This window comes from Dendrobates tinctorius, unplaced genomic scaffold (genome assembly GCF_039654945.1).
Source record: "Dendrobates tinctorius isolate UK_male_01 unplaced genomic scaffold, ASM3965494v1 ptg000005l, whole genome shotgun sequence".
NCBI lineage: Eukaryota > Metazoa > Chordata > Amphibia > Anura > Dendrobatidae > Dendrobates > Dendrobates tinctorius.
The window spans coordinates 18,184,865-18,202,358 of NW_027361673.1; the positions used below are offsets into that span (position 1 = coordinate 18,184,865).

The 17,494-nt window shown below is 45.2% G+C and overlaps 1 protein-coding gene across 4 annotated transcripts in view; it reads right to left on the reverse strand.

Moving 5' to 3' along the window:
* The window catches only part of AZI2 (5-azacytidine induced 2), a 100,848-nt gene that overhangs the window by 29,965 nt on the left and 53,389 nt on the right, over positions 1–17,494 (reverse strand). For 2 of the 4 annotated variants that reach the window (XM_073568583.1, XM_073568564.1), the window contains exons 2-4: positions 11,453–11,670; positions 5,256–5,366; positions 3,396–3,495 (exon numbers count right to left, since the gene is read on the reverse strand). In XM_073568583.1, coding sequence (XP_073424684.1) covers positions 3,396–3,495; positions 5,256–5,366; positions 11,453–11,665 — 424 coding nt within the window. In that variant the 5' untranslated portion in view covers positions 11,666–11,670. Of the gene's footprint in view, positions 1–3,395; positions 3,496–5,255; positions 5,367–11,452; positions 11,671–13,222; positions 13,329–17,494 lie in introns of all 4 variants that reach the window. The other 2 variants (XM_073568577.1, XM_073568571.1) reach the window with 2 other exon arrangements.

A 17,494-nucleotide genomic window follows, 5' to 3' on the forward strand; every position in this document is an offset into this window, starting at 1 on the left:
TTCATCTCCACAGCACTGCCTCACTACTGAGCATGTACATAAAGTGCAGCACAGATTCATCTCCACAGCCCTGCCTCACTACTGAGCATGTACATAAAGTGCAGCACAGATTCATCTCCACAGCACTGCCTCACTACTAAGTATGTACATAAAGTGCAGCACAGATTCATCTCCACAGTACTGCCTCACTACTGAGCATGTACATAAAGAGCAGCACAGATTCATCTCCACAGCACTGCCTCACTACTGAGCATGTACATAAAGTGCAGCACAGATTCATCTCCACAGCACTGCCTCACTACTAAGTATGTACATAAAGTGCAGCACAGATTCATCTCCACAGCACTGCCTCACTACTGAGCATGTACATAAAGTGCAGCACAGATTCATCTCCACAGCACTGCCTCACTACTGAGCATGTACATAAAGTGCAGCACAGATTCATCTCCACAGCCCTGCCTCACTACTGAGCATGTACATAAAGTGCAGCAGAGATTCATCTCCACAGCCCTGCCTCACTACTGAGCATGTACATAAAGTGCAGCACAGATTCATCTCCACAGCCCTGCCTCACTACTGAGCATGTACATAAAGTGCAGCAGAGATTCATCTCCACAGCACTGCCTCACTACTGAGCATGTACATAAAGTGCAGCACAGATTCATCCCCACAGCACTGCCTCACTACTGAGCATGTACATAAAGAGCAGCACAGATTCATCTCCACAGCACTGCCTCACTACTGAGCATGTACATAAAGTGCAGCACAGATTCATCTCCACAGCACTGCCTCACTACTGAGCATGTACATAAAGTGCAGCACAGATTCATCTCCACAGCACTGCCTCACTACTGAGCATGTACATAAAGTGCAGCACAGATTCATCTCCACAGCACTGCCTCACTACTGAGCATGTACATAAAGTGCAGCAGAGATTCATCTCCACAGCACTGCCTCACTACTGAGCATGTACATAAAGTGCAGCACAGATTCATCTCCACAGCATTGCCTCACTACTGAGCATGTACATAAAGTGCAGCACAGATTCATCTCCACAGCCCTGCCTCACTACTGAGCATGTACATAAAGTGCAGCACAGATTCATCTCCACAGCACTGCCTCACTACTGAGCCTGTACATAAAGTGCAGCACAGATTCATCTCCACAGCACTGCCTCACTACTGAGCATGTACATAAAGTGCAGCACAGATTCATCTCCACAGCACTGCCTCACTACTGAGCATGTACATAAAGTGCAGCACAGATTCATCTCCACAGCACTGCCTCACTATTGAGCATGCACATAAAGTGCAGCACAGATTCATCCCCACAGCACTGCCTCACTACTGAACATGCACATAAAGTGCAGCACAGATTCATCTCCACAGCACTGCCTCACTACTGAGCATGTACATAAAGTGCAGCACAGATTCATCTCCACAGCACTGGTCACTACTGAGCATGTACATAAAGTGCAGCACAGATTCATCTCCACAGCACTGACTCACTACTGAGCATGTACATAAAGTGCAGCACAGATTCATCTCCACAGCACTGCCTCACTACTGGGCATGTACATAAAGTGCAGCACAGATTCATCTCCACAGCACTGCCTCACTACTGGGCATGTACATAAAGTGCAGCACAGATTCATCTCCACAGCGCTGCCTCACTACTGAGCCTGTACATAAAGTGCAGTACAGATTCATCTCCACAGCACTGACTCACTACTGGGCATGTACATAAAGTGCAGCACAGATTCATCTCCACAGCACTGCCTCACTACTGGGCATGTACATAAAGTGCAGCACAGATTCATCTCCACAGCACTGCCTCACTACTGGGCATGTACATAAAGTGCAGCACAGATTCATCTCCACAGCACTGCCTCACTACTGAGCATGTACATAAAGTGCAGCACAGATTCATCTCCACAGCACTGCCTCACTACTGAGCATGTACATAAAGTGCAGCACAGATTCATCTCCACAGCACTGCCTCACTACTGAGCATGTACATAAAGTGCAGCAGAGATTCATCTCCACAGCACTGCCTCACTACTGAGCATGTACATAAAGTGCAGCACAGATTCATCTCCACAGCATTGCCTCACTACTGAGCATGTACATAAAGTGCAGCACAGATTCATCTCCACAGCCCTGCCTCACTACTGAGCATGTACATAAAGTGCAGCACAGATTCATCTCCACAGCACTGCCTCACTACTGAGCCTGTACATAAAGTGCAGCACAGATTCATCTCCACAGCACTGCCTCACTACTGAGCATGTACATAAAGTGCAGCACAGATTCATCTCCACAGCACTGCCTCACTATTGAGCATGCACATAAAGTGCAGCACAGATTCATCCCCACAGCACTGCCTCACTACTGAACATGCACATAAAGTGCAGCACAGATTCATCTCCACAGCACTGCCTCACTACTGAGCATGTACATAAAGTGCAGCACAGATTCATCTCCACAGCACTGGTCACTACTGAGCATGTACATAAAGTGCAGCACAGATTCATCTCCACAGCACTGCCTCACTACTGAGCATGTACATAAAGTGCAGCACAGATTCATCTCCACAGCACTGCCTCACTACTGGGCATGTACATAAAGTGCAGCACAGATTCATCTCCACAGCACTGGTCACTACTGAGCATGTACATAAAGTGCAGCACAGATTCATCCCCACAGCCCTGCCTCACTACTGAGCCTGTACATAAAGTGCAGCACAGATTCATCCCCACAGCCCTGCCTCACTACTGAGCCTGTACATAAAGTGCAGCACAGATTCATCCCCACAGCACTGCCTCACTACTGAGCATGTACATAAAGAGCAGCACAGATCCATCTCCACAGCCCTGCCTCACTACTGAGCCTGTACATAAAGTGCAGCACAGATTCATCCCCACAGCACTGCCTCACTACTGAGCATGTACATAAAGAGCAGCACAGATCCATCCCCACAGCACTGCCTCACTACTGAGCCTGTACATAAAGTGCAGCACAGATTCATCTCCACAGCACTGCCTCACTATTGAGCATGTACATAAAGTGCAGCACAGATTCATCTCCACAGCCCTGCCTCACTACTGAGCATGTACATAAAGTGCAGCACAGATTCATCTCAGCTAAAAGCCAAGATTCTTAGATCAGGACAGACATTTATAGGACATTTCATAACTTTCCAAAATTATTATGAAAATATTTACAGTACATTCTGCATTGTACTGCTGCACTCAATTTATTCTATATTTTAGGAGTCGGAGTCTATCCATTTTATACAGACTTCAATTCCACCAAAATGGACACCGACTCAGACTCCACAGCCCTGGATAATGGAAGATGCAGTGCCTACACATTCAGCAGTGTAATGCAGCTTACCCTGATGTGTCTCCAGCTCAGATTTCGCTTGCAGCAGCTCCACTTCTTTTGACTGTAACTGCTCATTGAAATTAGCTGTAAATTCCATTTTCTCTTTCTCCTACATAAACAAAAATACACACACAAACCCATAAATCTATGAGACACACAGAGTATGCATACAGTTGTGGCCAAAAGTATTGACACCCCTGCAATTCTGTCAGATAATACTCAGTTTCTTCCTGAAAATGATTGCAAACACAAATTCTTTGGTATTATTATCTTCATTTAATTTGTCTTAAATGAAAAAACACAAAAAGAATTGTCCTAAAGCCAAATTGGATATAATTCCACACCAAACATAAAAAAAGAGGGTGACAAAAGTATTGGCACTGTTCAAAAAATCATGTGAGGCTTCTCTAATTTGTGTAATTAACAGCACCTGTAACTTACCTGTGGCACCTAACAGGTGTTGGCAATAACCAAATCACACTTGCAGCCAGTTGACAAGGATTAAAGTTGACTCAACCTCTGTCCTGTGTCCTTGTGTGTACCACATTGAGCATGGAGAAAAGAAAGAAGACCAAAGAACTGTCTGAGGACTTGAGAAACCAAATTGTGAGGAAGCATGAGCAATCTCAAGGCTACAAGTCCATCTCCAAAGACCTGAATGTTCCTGTGTCTACCGTGCGTAGTGTCATCAAGAAGTTTAAAGCCCATCGCACTGTGGCTAACCTCCCTAGATGTGGACGGAAAAGAAAAATTGACAAGAGATTTCAACGCAAGATTGTGCGCATGTTGGATAAAGAACCTCGACTAACATCCAAACAAGTTCAAGCTGCCCTGCAGTCCGAGGGTACAACAGTGTCAACCCATACTATCAGTCGGCGTCTGAATGAAAAGGGACTGTATGGTAGGAGACCCAGGAAGACCCCACTTCTTACCCCGAGACATAAAAAAGCCAGGCTGGAGTTTGCCAAAACTTACCTGAAAAAGCTTAAAACGTTTTGGAAGAATGTTCTCTGGTCAGATTAGACAAAAGTAGAGCTTTTTGGGCAAAGGCATCAACATAGAGTTTACAGGAGAAAAAAAGAGGCATTCAAAGAAAAGAACACGGTCCCTACAGTCAAACATGGCGGAGGTTCCCTGATGTTTTGGGGTTGCTTTGCTGCCTCTGGCAGTGGACTGCTTGACTGTGTGCATGGCATTATGAAGTCTGAAGACAACCAACAAATTTTGCAGCATAATGTAGGGCCCAGTGTGAGAAAGCTGGGTCTCCCTCAGAGGTCATGTGTCTTCCAGCAGGACAATGACCCAAAACACACTTCAAAAAGCACTAGAAAATGGTTTGAGAGAAAGCACTGGACGCTTCTAAGGTGGCCAGCAATGAGTCCAGACCTGAATCCCATAGAATACCTGTGGAGAGATCTAAAAATGGCAGTTTGGAGAAGGCACCCTTCAAATATCAGGGACCTGGAGCAGTTTGCCAAAGAAGAATGGTCTAAAATTCCAGCAGAGCATTGTAAGAAACTCATTGATGGTTACCGGAAGCGGTTGGTCGCAGTTATTTTGGCTAAAGGTTGTGCAACCAAGTATTAGGCTGAGGGTGCCAATACTTTTGTTTAGCCCATTTTTGGAGTTTTGTGTGAAATGATCAATGTTTTGCTTTTTGCTTCACTCTCTTTTGTGTTTTTTCATTTAAGACAAATTAAATGAAGATAATAAATACCAAAGAATTTGTGTTTGCAATCATTTTCAGGAAGAAACTGAGTATCTGACAGAATTGCAGGGGTGTCAATACTTTTGGCCACAACTGTACATAAAAAGCCCATGTACAAGGTGAAGCCAACATCACAAGGTAGTGGGGATGAGAACACTTACCATTGCGCTCAGTTTCTTTTTTAGATTGTCTCGCTCAATAGAAATCTCACGGAAAGCACTGAAAGCTTTGTTCACTTTGTCACTTTCCCCCATGCTTGGTTCTGCACAAAGCTGAATAATTACAAAAATAATAGCAATAATACATTAGAAAACAACCCTGAGACTCAAATTAAAAAAAACAAAAAAAAAAAAAACAACATTGGAGTGGTGAGTGGTGCTTTAAGGTTTCAGTTTAAATGGAAGTATACGCGAGTCTACAGAACAGGAGAAGGACTTGGGTATCTGGTTTAGAGAAGCAGTACTCAATGTCAAGTAGCAGCTGCAAATGCAAACAAGATTTTAGGGTGTATAAAAATGGATAAAATCCTGAGATGCCAATGTATTGTTGCCTCTCTATAAATCACTGGTGAGGTCACATCTAGAATATGGGATCCAGTTTTGGGCTCCACATTTTAAAAAGGACCAGCTGATGTGCCCAGCGCTGCCCGGGCATAGTAACCAACTACGGTTATAACAAATTATAACGATTATATTGCACATAAATTGTTGCTGTATCTCATCTCCTCCTGTATATAGTGTATACCTGTGTGTCATCTTATCCTGAATATAGTGTATACCTGTGTGTCATCTCCTCCTGTATATAGTGTATACCTGTGTGTCATCTGTTAATTATAATTTGTTATAACTATCCTCCATCCCATAGTCCTGTGCCCATATACCCATCATTCATATCCACCATCCCATAGGCCCGTGCCCATATACCATTTATACATATCCTCCATCCCATAGGCCCGTGCCCATATACCCATCACACATCCTTCATCCCATAGTCCATGCCCATATATCCATCATACATATTCACCATCCCATAGTGCCGTGCCCATATACCCGTCATACATATCCTCCATCCCATAGTCCAGTGCCCATATGCCCATCACACATCCTCCATGCCATAGTCCCGTGCCCATATACCTGTCATACATATCCTCTATCCCATAGTCCAGTGCCCATATACCCATCACACATCCTCCATCCCATAGTCAACCATTATGACATCATAATGAGCGGCGGGGCTTGCAACCTATGACGACATCAGTGTCGCCATGGCAACCATTGTGACATCAGGGGCAGGGCTTGATACGCACACACTGTTTCCCCAGTATGTAGATAGGGGCAAAATTGTTTGGTGAATTGGAACGCGCGGGGTTAAAATGTCGCCTCACAACATAGCTTAGGACGCTCTCGGGGTCCAGACGTGTGACTGTGCCAAATTTTGTGGCTGTAGCTGCGACGGTGCGGATGCGTATACCGGACGGACACACACACACACACTTTGAGCTTTATATATTAGACTAGCTGAAGAGCCCGGTGCTGCCCGGGCATAGTAACTAACTGTGGTTAGTTATAACAAATTATAATTATCCTCCATCCCATAGTCCAGTGCCCATATACCCGTCATACATATCCTCCATCCCATAGTCCCGTGCCCATATACCCATCGTACATATCCTCCATCTCATAGTCAACCATTATGACATCATAATGAGCGGCGGGGCTTGCAACCTATGACGACATCAGCGTCGCCATGGCAACCATTGTGACATCATAATGAGGGGCTGGGCTTGACGCACACACACTTTTTCCCCCAGTATGTAGATAGGGGCAAAATTGTTTGGCGAATTGGAAAGCGCAGGGTTAAAATTTCGCCTCACAACATAGCTTAGGACGCTCTCGGGGTCCAGACGTGTGACTGTGCCAAATTTAGTGGCTGTAGCTGCGACGGTGCAGATGCCTATCCCGGACATACACACACTTTGAGCTATGCTATAATATATATATATATATATATATATATATATATATATATATATATATATATATATATATATATATATATATATATATACACACACACACACATACACACACACACACATATATATATATTAATAAGTGCGCCAAGCAGCTTCCGTCCGGTTGTGACTTGGTGACGTCACATCCACCACACACACCTCTTGCCATGTTAACCCTCAACACACACTCCTCTCACCTTTCACCATCTCCACTCACGTCCCCCCCCTCTTTCACTCCACATACGACCCTTTCTCTCACTCCGTCTCTCGTACTCACTCCGTTATCGCCGATGCTCCACGATCCCCGACATCTTCTTCCGCCGGCGTCATCTTGGATCCCGATGTCGTCCACGCCGGCGACGCCATCTTGGATCGGCGAAATCCCGCGATACTCAAGATGGCGTCGCCGGCGTGGACGACGTCTGGATCCAGGATGGCGCCGGCGGAAGATGATGTCGGGGATCGTGCCGATGCCGATCGTGGAGCAGCGGCGATGACGGCGTGAGTGAGAGAAAGGGTCCTTTCCTCCCGATGCGATAGCATTGGGCCTTAATCTAGTGTATCTCTCTCTGAGTGTAGAGCCCCGCCCACTCTGCATAGCCACATTCACTATAATATCCCACATCAGCCCGTCAGCCAGAGCTACCGGACTACTACCCTTAATATCCCACATCGTCCCGTCAGCCATAGCCACCGGACTACTACCCCTAATATGCCACATCATCCAGTCAGCCAGAGCTACCGGACAACTACCCCTAAATTCCACATCATTCCATCAGCCTGGGGTCAGAACCAGAGCGCTCAGTGGAATGGCCCTGACTTCCATACCCATGATCCCTTTAATAGAAGCCTGGGGTGAGAATCAGAGCGCTGAGGGATTTACCCTAACTTCCATACCGGAGTTCCCTTTAAGAGGCCTGTGGTCAGTACCAAAGCGCAGTGTGGATTTGCCCTCACTTCCGTACCGGGGATCCCTTTAAGAGGGGCCTGGGATCAGAACCAGAGCGCTGAGTGGATTTGCCCTGACTTCCATACCAATGATCCCTTTAATAGAAGCCTGGGGTCAGAATTAGAGCGCTGAGGGATTTGCCCTCACCTCCATACCAGAGATCCCTTTAAGAGGGGCCTGGGGTCATAACCAGAGTGCTTAGTGGAATTGCCCTAACTTCCATACCAATGAGCCCTTTAAGAGGGAAGATGTGCATATTGGATGGAGGATGTGTGATGTGTATATGGGCACCGGGGGGGGGGGGGGGATTCATTTCTGTCGTGCTCTCTGCTCCTTTCTGCGGGGGCAGACAATGGCTGGGAGCTTATGTTCACGGGGATACTAGATTTCTCCCACCATGTCAGTGTCTGTTGAGGTGTTGTCAGGTGGGAAAACTTGTTCATAGCAACCAATCACAGCTCAGCTTCTTTTAAACAGCTCTGGTGAAATGAAAGATGCTTTGTGATTGGTTGGTGATACACACACATTCATTTTTATATATAGAGATATTCAGAAGTTAGAGTCAGTTCAAAGATGGGCAACTAGATTATTACAAGAGTTGGAAGGCCTATAATATGAAGAGAGGTTGAAAAAGTTGGGTTTATTTAGCTTAGAAAATTGACGCATCTGAGATCTCATTTACATGTATAAATAGGTGTGTGGTCAATACAATAATACCAGGGGGCACTCACTGTCGGCAGAAGAAAGGCGATTCTGGCAGCAAAATAGTAAAGGATTCTTTCGGATTACAGCAGACACAGCTAACACTAACAGCTTTTAAAAAAGGGCTGGATGCTTTCCTCAGAACAAATGTCATTGTGGGTTACAGTTAATACAGTGATCAAGAATGTAAGCGGTGGAGAGAGGTTGAACTTGATGGACATAGTAACATGGCTGAAAAAAGACCTAAGTAATGTTCAGGGGAGGAGGGAGCTGGTATCAGAAATGGAGACTAAACAAAACTGAGCAGTTTGCAGTGTATTGTTATATATGCAAGCTGCAGAGGTCGCAAGCTGCAATAAACAGGGGTTTTGTATTTTTAGGAAAGGTTTGTCCTCAGGCGAGGTTTATTGTATAATAAAAAAAAACAAAAAAAAACCTGCTGCTTTACTCGTTCTATCTAGGTCCTCTAGGTCCAGCACCTGGTCTCCGCCACTGCTTCTGGTGTCTGTTGTGGACTCCAGCATTGACATCATATCAACAGCGCTTCAGTCAATCACCGAGCTCCAGTGTAGACGGCATGAGCTGCTCAGGACCCCTGACTAGAGTTGGGCAAATATCTCCCCGCTTAGTCGGTAAGCTATAGTGCTTGCTGAATAAGCTACCGGGGACCCGGCTTCCTGGATCGTGCCAGCTGAACAGCTGATGGCTGTGTCACTGTCACAGCACATGCATGGACAGCCTGTGGGTTGGGCTCTCCACGCATGTGCTGTAACAAAGCCGCAACACATGCAGCTGCGGCAGCGATCAGCTGTTCAGCTGGGGCGATCCAGGAAACCAGGTCCCCCCTGTAGCTTATTCGGCAAGCACTATAGCTTATCGAATAAGTGAGGAACCAAAGATATTTGCTCAACTCTACCCCTGACCTCACTGGGCTGCACCACTGTCAACATGTCTCGGCACTGCAGTCAAGACATCAAGAGAAGCATTTGAAACGCAAAGAAAGACACTGGGGAGGGAAAATAGGGCAGTGTTTTTTTAAATACATAATGGCACCAAGGGACACAAATTTCCTGAAAGCACCTTTAAAAAGCAAATCTTTTTGCCTATTCATGCTGCCTGAATCATGTAGCAAAAATTAGAGATTGGTTCCACTTATGCAGCCATGCATTTTTTCCCTCTGAAAAGCTGCGAAATTCAAAGATAACATACTTTGAAAAGCTGACCATGAATGATGAAATTAAGATGACCAGTTAAAGATACAGGTCCCTTGTGGCTTCACCCCTGAACCACAATAGCCAACAATCCTCTAAAGCACAAGAGAGCAATCACTGAAGAAAGCCATCACGGTCAGAAGAATAGAAGACACAAGGCAAAGAGGAAGACCAGCCACCCGATGGCTTGATACAAATCAAGATAACGGTGGTGAAGATCCTGGTGAATCTACCTAGGCTTGCACCAGATTGATCTTCCTACAGATCTTTCATCCATCAAGGTGCCATGGATCAAGATCTCAAATAGTTATGTTACAGGCTACAATTTTTTACATTATTTTTCAGCATAATGCATGCTACAAATACATAATTATTAATCTTTAAAGAAATCAGGAGTCATGAGGTACAGCTGAGACAGGAATATACGGTATGTCTACAACACAAAGTGAAAAAATCACTGTTCAAGACATACGTTCACTATGTATGCATAAAGACAACTTAACTCCTACATTTTGGACATGCACATTGCAAACAAGCCTTAACTGGATGTCTGACATTCTTTAGAGTCACAACTAAGGCCTGTTTCACACTTCCGTTTTTGTGTCCGCCAAACGGATCCGTTTCCGTTTTTTTGACGGAAACTGATGCAAACGGATCCGTTTTTTTAAAAACGGATCCGTTTTTTTGACGGATCCGCGGTAACCGTAATGGAAGTCTATGGGACAAAAAAAACGGATCCTGCAAAAAATGGCGGATCCGTTTTTTTACGGAAAACAACGGATTTTGACGGATTTGAAAAAACGGAAGTGTGAAACAGGCCTAACTTGCTTCAGGGTCTATAAAAGGCCCCACAACACTCAATGATAGCTAATCCATAGCAGAAAGGCTGCACTGATATGCATACTGCTCGTGTAGGCGACAGATTAAGGGTACCGTTACACTTAGCGATGCACCAGCTTTCCAGACAACGACATGGATCGCTGGTGCATCGCTAAGTGGTCGCTAGTGAGCTGCCACACAGGCAGATCTCACCAGCGACATAGCAGGGGTCGGGGGTCGTTACTTACCTGTCAGACACGGCAATCCTGACGTCCTCACGCCCACGTGTCGCTCGTCGGCGCCACAGGAAGCGCCCGACGAGAAATGATCCTGGACGTTCTCGCGTGACCAGCGATGAGCAGCGGGGGAGCTGGTCGGAGGTAAGTATCAGACATAGCGATATCGCTAGCAATATCGCTGCTACATCACAAAATCGGTGACGTTACAGCGATATTGCTAGCGATATCGCTATGTGTAACGGGGGCTTAAGTCCCATTAAAGGAAAATCCTGAAAAAGGTTTCTACTTTCATCCAATGGGATTGTTACCAAAAGGGATTGCACAAAATATAAGGACCTCATGCAGAGGGTGAAGAGGAGCATGTGAAAGTAGTTTAAGTAAAAAATGAAATAGTAGCCCCGAATTCCCATGAGACTACATGTACCTTATTCTCCATGTGTCTTAATCGTTTCTTTAGGGTGCCATTTTCACGTTCAGTGTCTTTGAGGCGCTTCTTGATGTCTTCATAAGCTGTGACGAGGGCAAAGTGTGAGGCCACTGATGCCTCCCCTGAAGAGGCACTTGGTTCTCTCTTTCTTAGACGATCTTCTTTCTCACGAGTCAGGATAAAGATATCATCGTCTATTAAGGGATCCATGCTGGCTGAAACAAAGTAGATCAAAGTTTTATTTTTGAAAATGAAGGGAAACTGTTCAACATGACTTACTTTAATTGTAAAGTGCAGTGGAATACGTTGGTGCTATATAAATAAATTTATTAACTTACATTGAAAAAAAAAAAAAAAAAAAAAACACGAGCTCCTGTAGCCAGCGGGATACCATAGACTTGTGGATATAAAATATATTATCTACAGATACAGTTAGGTCCAGAAATATTTGGACAGTGACAGAACGTTTGTGATTTCAGCTCTGCAGGCCACCATTTTGGATTTAAAACGAATCAACTGAGATCCAATTGAAGTGGAGACTTTCAGGTTTAATTAAAGGGGTTGAACAAAAATATCCTGTGAAATGTTTAGGAATGACAACCATTTTTCTATAAAGCCTCTTCATTTCAGGGGCTCAAAAGTAATTGGACAAATTAACTATCATAAACTAGCTTGGCCTGTGCGAACTTTTTGCACATTGGTCATCGGGGGCTAAGACAATTTCAGAAAAAACAAGATGGTCAAATGTAAATGTATTTCATGAGCTGATGAACATCGACAGGTATTTTATACACTGCTCAAAAAAATAAAGGGAACACAAACAGAATATAACTCCAAGTAAATCAAACTTCTGTGAAATCAAACTGTCCGCTTAGGAAGCAACACTGATTGACAATCAATTTCACATGCTGTTGTGCAAATGGAATAGACAACAGATGGAAATTATTGGCAATTATCAAGACACCCTCAATAAAGGAGTGGTTCTGCAGGTGGGGACCACAGACCACATCTCAGTCCCAATGCTTTCTGGCTGATGTTTTGGTCACTTTTGAATGTTGATTGTACTTTCAAACTTGTGGTAGCTTGTGAAAGCACAACCAATGCGAGCTGTGGCAAGAAGGTTTGATGCGTCTGTCAATGTAGTGTCCGTCAACGTAGTGTCCAGAGTCTGGCCTGGAGGTGCTACCAGGAGACAGGCCAGTACACCAGGAGACGTTGAGGGGACTGCAGAAGGGCAGCAACCCAGCAGCAGGACCGCTAACTCAGCCTTTGTGCAAGGAGGAACAAGAGGAGCACTGCCAGAGCCCTGCAAAATGACCTCCAGCAGGCTACAAAGATGCATGTGTCTGCACAGTTAGAAACCGACTCCATGAGGATGGTCAGAGTGCCCGACGTCCACAGATGACAGTTGTGCTCACAGCCCAACACCGTGCGACCCTCCAAAGAAATGTCACCCTACACCATTGCTGACCCACTGCCTAACCGGTCATGCTGAAGGATGTTGCAGGCAGCAGATCGCTCTCCACTGTGTCTCCAGACTTTGTCACGTCTGTCACATGTGCTCAGTGTGAACCTGCTTTCATCTGTGAAGAGCACAGGGCGCCAGTGGCGAATTTGCTAATTCTGGTGTTCTGTGGCAAATGCCAAGCTTCCTTCGAGGTGTTGGGAATCCAGAATCACTGCGCGTACAGAAGGGGACGGCGCTTTGGGCGGAGCGAGGTTTCCGCTGTGTGCAAAGCGCTGCAAGGATGCCAAGTGGAAACATACCATTGGGCTTTTATTTTTGGAGCGATCTGTAGGATGGTAGTGGGATGAATCTCTCCGTCCAGTCCGGGTCTTACAAGTGGCCCGTGGCCACAGTTTTCATTTAAACCTGCAGTATAAATTTGAGTGTGTCAGTTTTCTGTTGCTTTCACTTGCAGCAGAGCTGAAGGTGCTGTGGTTGTATGCTTGGCTGTGTGAAGCTAACACAGGTCAGAGCTAGCGACGTGGACACAGAAAAACCTGACAACCTTACCGGTGTGCAAGTTATAAATTCAAAACATACTTCAAAGAAAGTATTAGTTTAAGGCTATGTGCATACGTTCGGAAATGCTGTGGAAATGTCCGCAGTATTTCCACAACTCCCGCCGCGGGTAAAAAGCATGCAGAATTTGCATGCATTTTCTTGCTAAACACAAGTGTTTTGGAAGCATTTTTAGCTTGCAGAATGCTTGCGCTTTCCAAGCATCGCTTGGAAAAATGATTGACAGGTTGGTCACACTTGTCAAGCATAGTGCTTGACAAGTGTGACCAAGTTTTTACTATTAATGCTGCCTATGCAGCATCAATAGTAGAGATAGGATGTTAAATAAAAAAAAAATAATTTAAAAAGATGGTTCTCCTCACCTTCCAACGTCCCCCGATCTCCTCAGCGGCTCTCCCGGCAAATTACGGTCCCAGTGATGCTATGCACGAAGGACCTTTGTGACGTCACGCTCGCAACAGCGCAACGTCATCTCAGGCCATTCGTGCGAAGCATCACTTGGACCGGAAGATGCTGGCAGCGTGGTGAGAGGCGGGAAGGAGTCCGGGGGCCATCAGAGGGTGAGTATATTACTATTTTTTTATTTTAGTTTTATTTTTTACAGAATTATGGCAACCCAGGGACTGGAGGAGAGTCTCCTCTCCTCCAGACCCTGGGTACCATCCGCACATGAAACACTCACTTTACGCATGGTGGGCATAGCCACAAGCGTAAAGTGAGTGTTTCAATGCAATCTTATGGGTGTGGAATCGCGGCAATTCCGCAAAAAAAATGAACATGCTGCGGAGTTTTACTGCTATGAGATTCTGCAGCGGTAAAATCCACAGCATTAGCACAGCATGTGCGGAATCCCATAGGATTGCATGGGATGTGTTTTCGCAGCAGGAAAAACGCAGCGAAAATGCTAAAAAAACGCAACATGTGCACATAGCCTAAAGGGAAGGTGGTAGTTCACAGACCGCCATATTGCGACACCCAAGTGATGGGTGTCGCAATATGGAAACTGCTAGTGGTATCAGGCTCTTGCGCGGTACCACCAGAGGAACACCGTCGCACCACACACACACACACACTGTATATGCCGTACGCACCAGACACACTGTATACGCCGCACGCAGCCTCTTGCATGGTACCACCAGGGCCGTGGAGTCGGAGCTCATTTTGGTGGAGTCAGAGTCGGTATAAAATGGGCCGACTCCTAAAATATATAATAAGTTGGGTACAATAGTTCAGTGCAGAACGTGCTGAATATTTTTTCATAGGAATTTGGGAAAGTTATAATAATAATAATAAATTTTATTTTTATAGCGCCGATATATTCCGCAGCACTTTACATTTCAGAGGGGATTTGTACAGACAATAGACATTACAGCATAACAATAATCACATACAGTAGATTATAACAAATACCAAGAGGAAAGAGGGCCCTGCTCGCAAGCTTACAATCTATGAGGAAAGAGGTAGACACGAAAGGTGGGTGGTAACAGTTGCCCTGATTGTATGGACCAGCCATAATGTTAAGTGTGTAACAGTACGGACACAGAGGGCTAATGGATGCATAAAGCATGTGGGAACATGATGCGGGGAACCTGGTTATGGTAAAACTTTTGGCTGTGCCACACAGGGATAGATTAGGTTAATATGTTGAGGTGATAGGCCAGTCTGAATAAATGCGTTTTCAGGGCACGCTTAAAATTTTGGGGATTGGGGACTAATCATATTGACCTGGGAAGTACATTCCAAAGAATTGGCGCGGCACGTGTAAAGTCTTGGAGACGGGAGTGGGAGGTTCTGACTATTGAGGATGCTAACCTCAGGTCATCAGCAGAACAGAGGGCGCGGGTAGGGTGGTATACTGAAACAAGGGAGGAGATGTAGGGTGGTGCTGAGCCATGGAGGGCTTTGTGGGTGAGGGTAATAAGTTTATACTGAATTCTGGAGTGGATGGGTAGCCAGTGTAATGACTGGCACAAGTTAGAGGCATCGGTGTAACGATTGGTGAGGAATATGATCCTGGCTGCAGCATTCAAGACAGATTGGAGAGGGGAGAGTTTGGTAAGAGGGAGACCGATTAGAAGAGAGTTACAATAGTCCAGACGAGAATGAATAAGAGAAACAGTAAGAGTTTTTGCAGAGTCAAAAGTAAGAAAAGGTCGAATTCTAGAAATGTTTTTGAGGTGCAGATGACAAGAGCGAGCCACTGATCGAATGTGGGGGGCAAAGGAAAGGAATGGAAAGTTATGAAATGTCCTATAAATGGCTGTTCTATTCCTGATCTAAGGCTACATTCACACACACAGCGTTTTTGCTGCGTTTTTTGAGGATATGTTTTTCAGCTGTAAAAGCAGATTAGCTTTTTAAAAAAACCACATCACCTGAAAGGTTTTTGAGCTCATAGCTAATGTTTTCAATAGCAAAAGCAGATTAGAAAAACGTCACGCAAACTGAAATGCTCATTCAGCCCAAAAACGGATCCTCACAAAACAATGTGTCTGAATGTCATATCTTGAAACCCATTGACTTTGCTGGGATGCCCAGAGTCACTGCATTTTACTGCAAAAAACGGAACCGCAAAAACGCTGTGTGTGAATCATGGCCGTAGCCAGCGAGGGACAGGGGGCAGCTGCCCCCCCCCCTAGAAGCAGGGGCACGCACCTATCAAAACTCACTTATGCTGCAATGGCTCCAGACAGCAGGGGGCAATCTCCCCTCCTCTGTCCTGTCTTCTGCCGTCTTCACCAGAGAGAGGTGGAGGGGTGCCTGCCCTGCACAGGATCCGATTCCTGGGCCCCGAGCTGGAAAAAGTGAGAGAGTTGTGCACACGCTGCAGCTGGCAATAAGAGATAGTCTGCAAGAGGGACATGCTGGAAATCTGATTGGAAAAGTGAGGAAATTGGTTATTGCCACCAGAACCCCTAAAATTGATTACATCTTGTAGAGATGTTTTCCTTGGAAAGGGGCAATTGTCAATGAAGCCACTTGGTGGGGCAGCACTTTTTTAATGATTGAGCGATTGCTTGAACTAAAACCATTTCTTATAGTTATGGCAAACCCTCAGGTAACCCTAAATGAAGGTCAATGGACACAGGTTGCTGAATTGAAGGAGTTGCTTAATCATCCATTTACCGTGACTAAAAAATTACAAGCTGAGGATTTAACTCCTGGCATTTTCATAAGAGAGTGGAAGAACCTGTCCCAAAGAGTAGGTTTAATCGCAGAAGGCATTTCTGCTTCAATGAAACGGAGAGAGACACTGCTATTGGAAAATAAAATTTTTCTGGCAGCTGTTTATGTGGACCCAAGTCATTGTACACTGCTTGATGATCAACAGCTTACTAAAATGAAAAGAAGCTGTGACTGAGGTAGCAGTTAGGATGAGTAGCCTACAGGATAACTGACAGGAGCAAGAGGACTTGGGTCCTGACAGTGCTGCTGCTGCCATATCTTCATCCTCATCAGATGAGGCATTTGACTTTGACAAGTATTTGGATTACATGGAGCAGGCAAAGCGTTGCCACAAGGAAAAAGATTTCACTCAGTCTCCTATAGCAAGCAGATTGACCATATTTCAGCAAAATGTTTCACTTGCTCTCAAAGAAATAGAAAAATTCAACCGTTCATCAAAACTGACTGTGCATGAGGCAATTCCTTTATACCCGGAAATTGTTAGAGATGTTGCCCATATGGTTACGGCTTTGCCTCCAACCCAAGTTAGTGTAGAGGGGTTGTTCTCTAGCCTTAAAATTATTACGTACTAGCTGAAAAGCCCGGCGCTGCCGGGGCATAGTAACTAACTGTGGTTAATTATAACAAATTATAATTATCCTCCATCCCATAGTCACGTGCCCATATACCCATCATACATATCCACCATCCCATAGGCCCGTGCCCATATACCTATCACACATCCTCCATCCCATAGGCCCATGCCCATTACCCATCATACATATCCACCATCCCATAGGCCCGTGCCCATATACCTATCACATCCTCCATCCCATAGGCCTATGCCC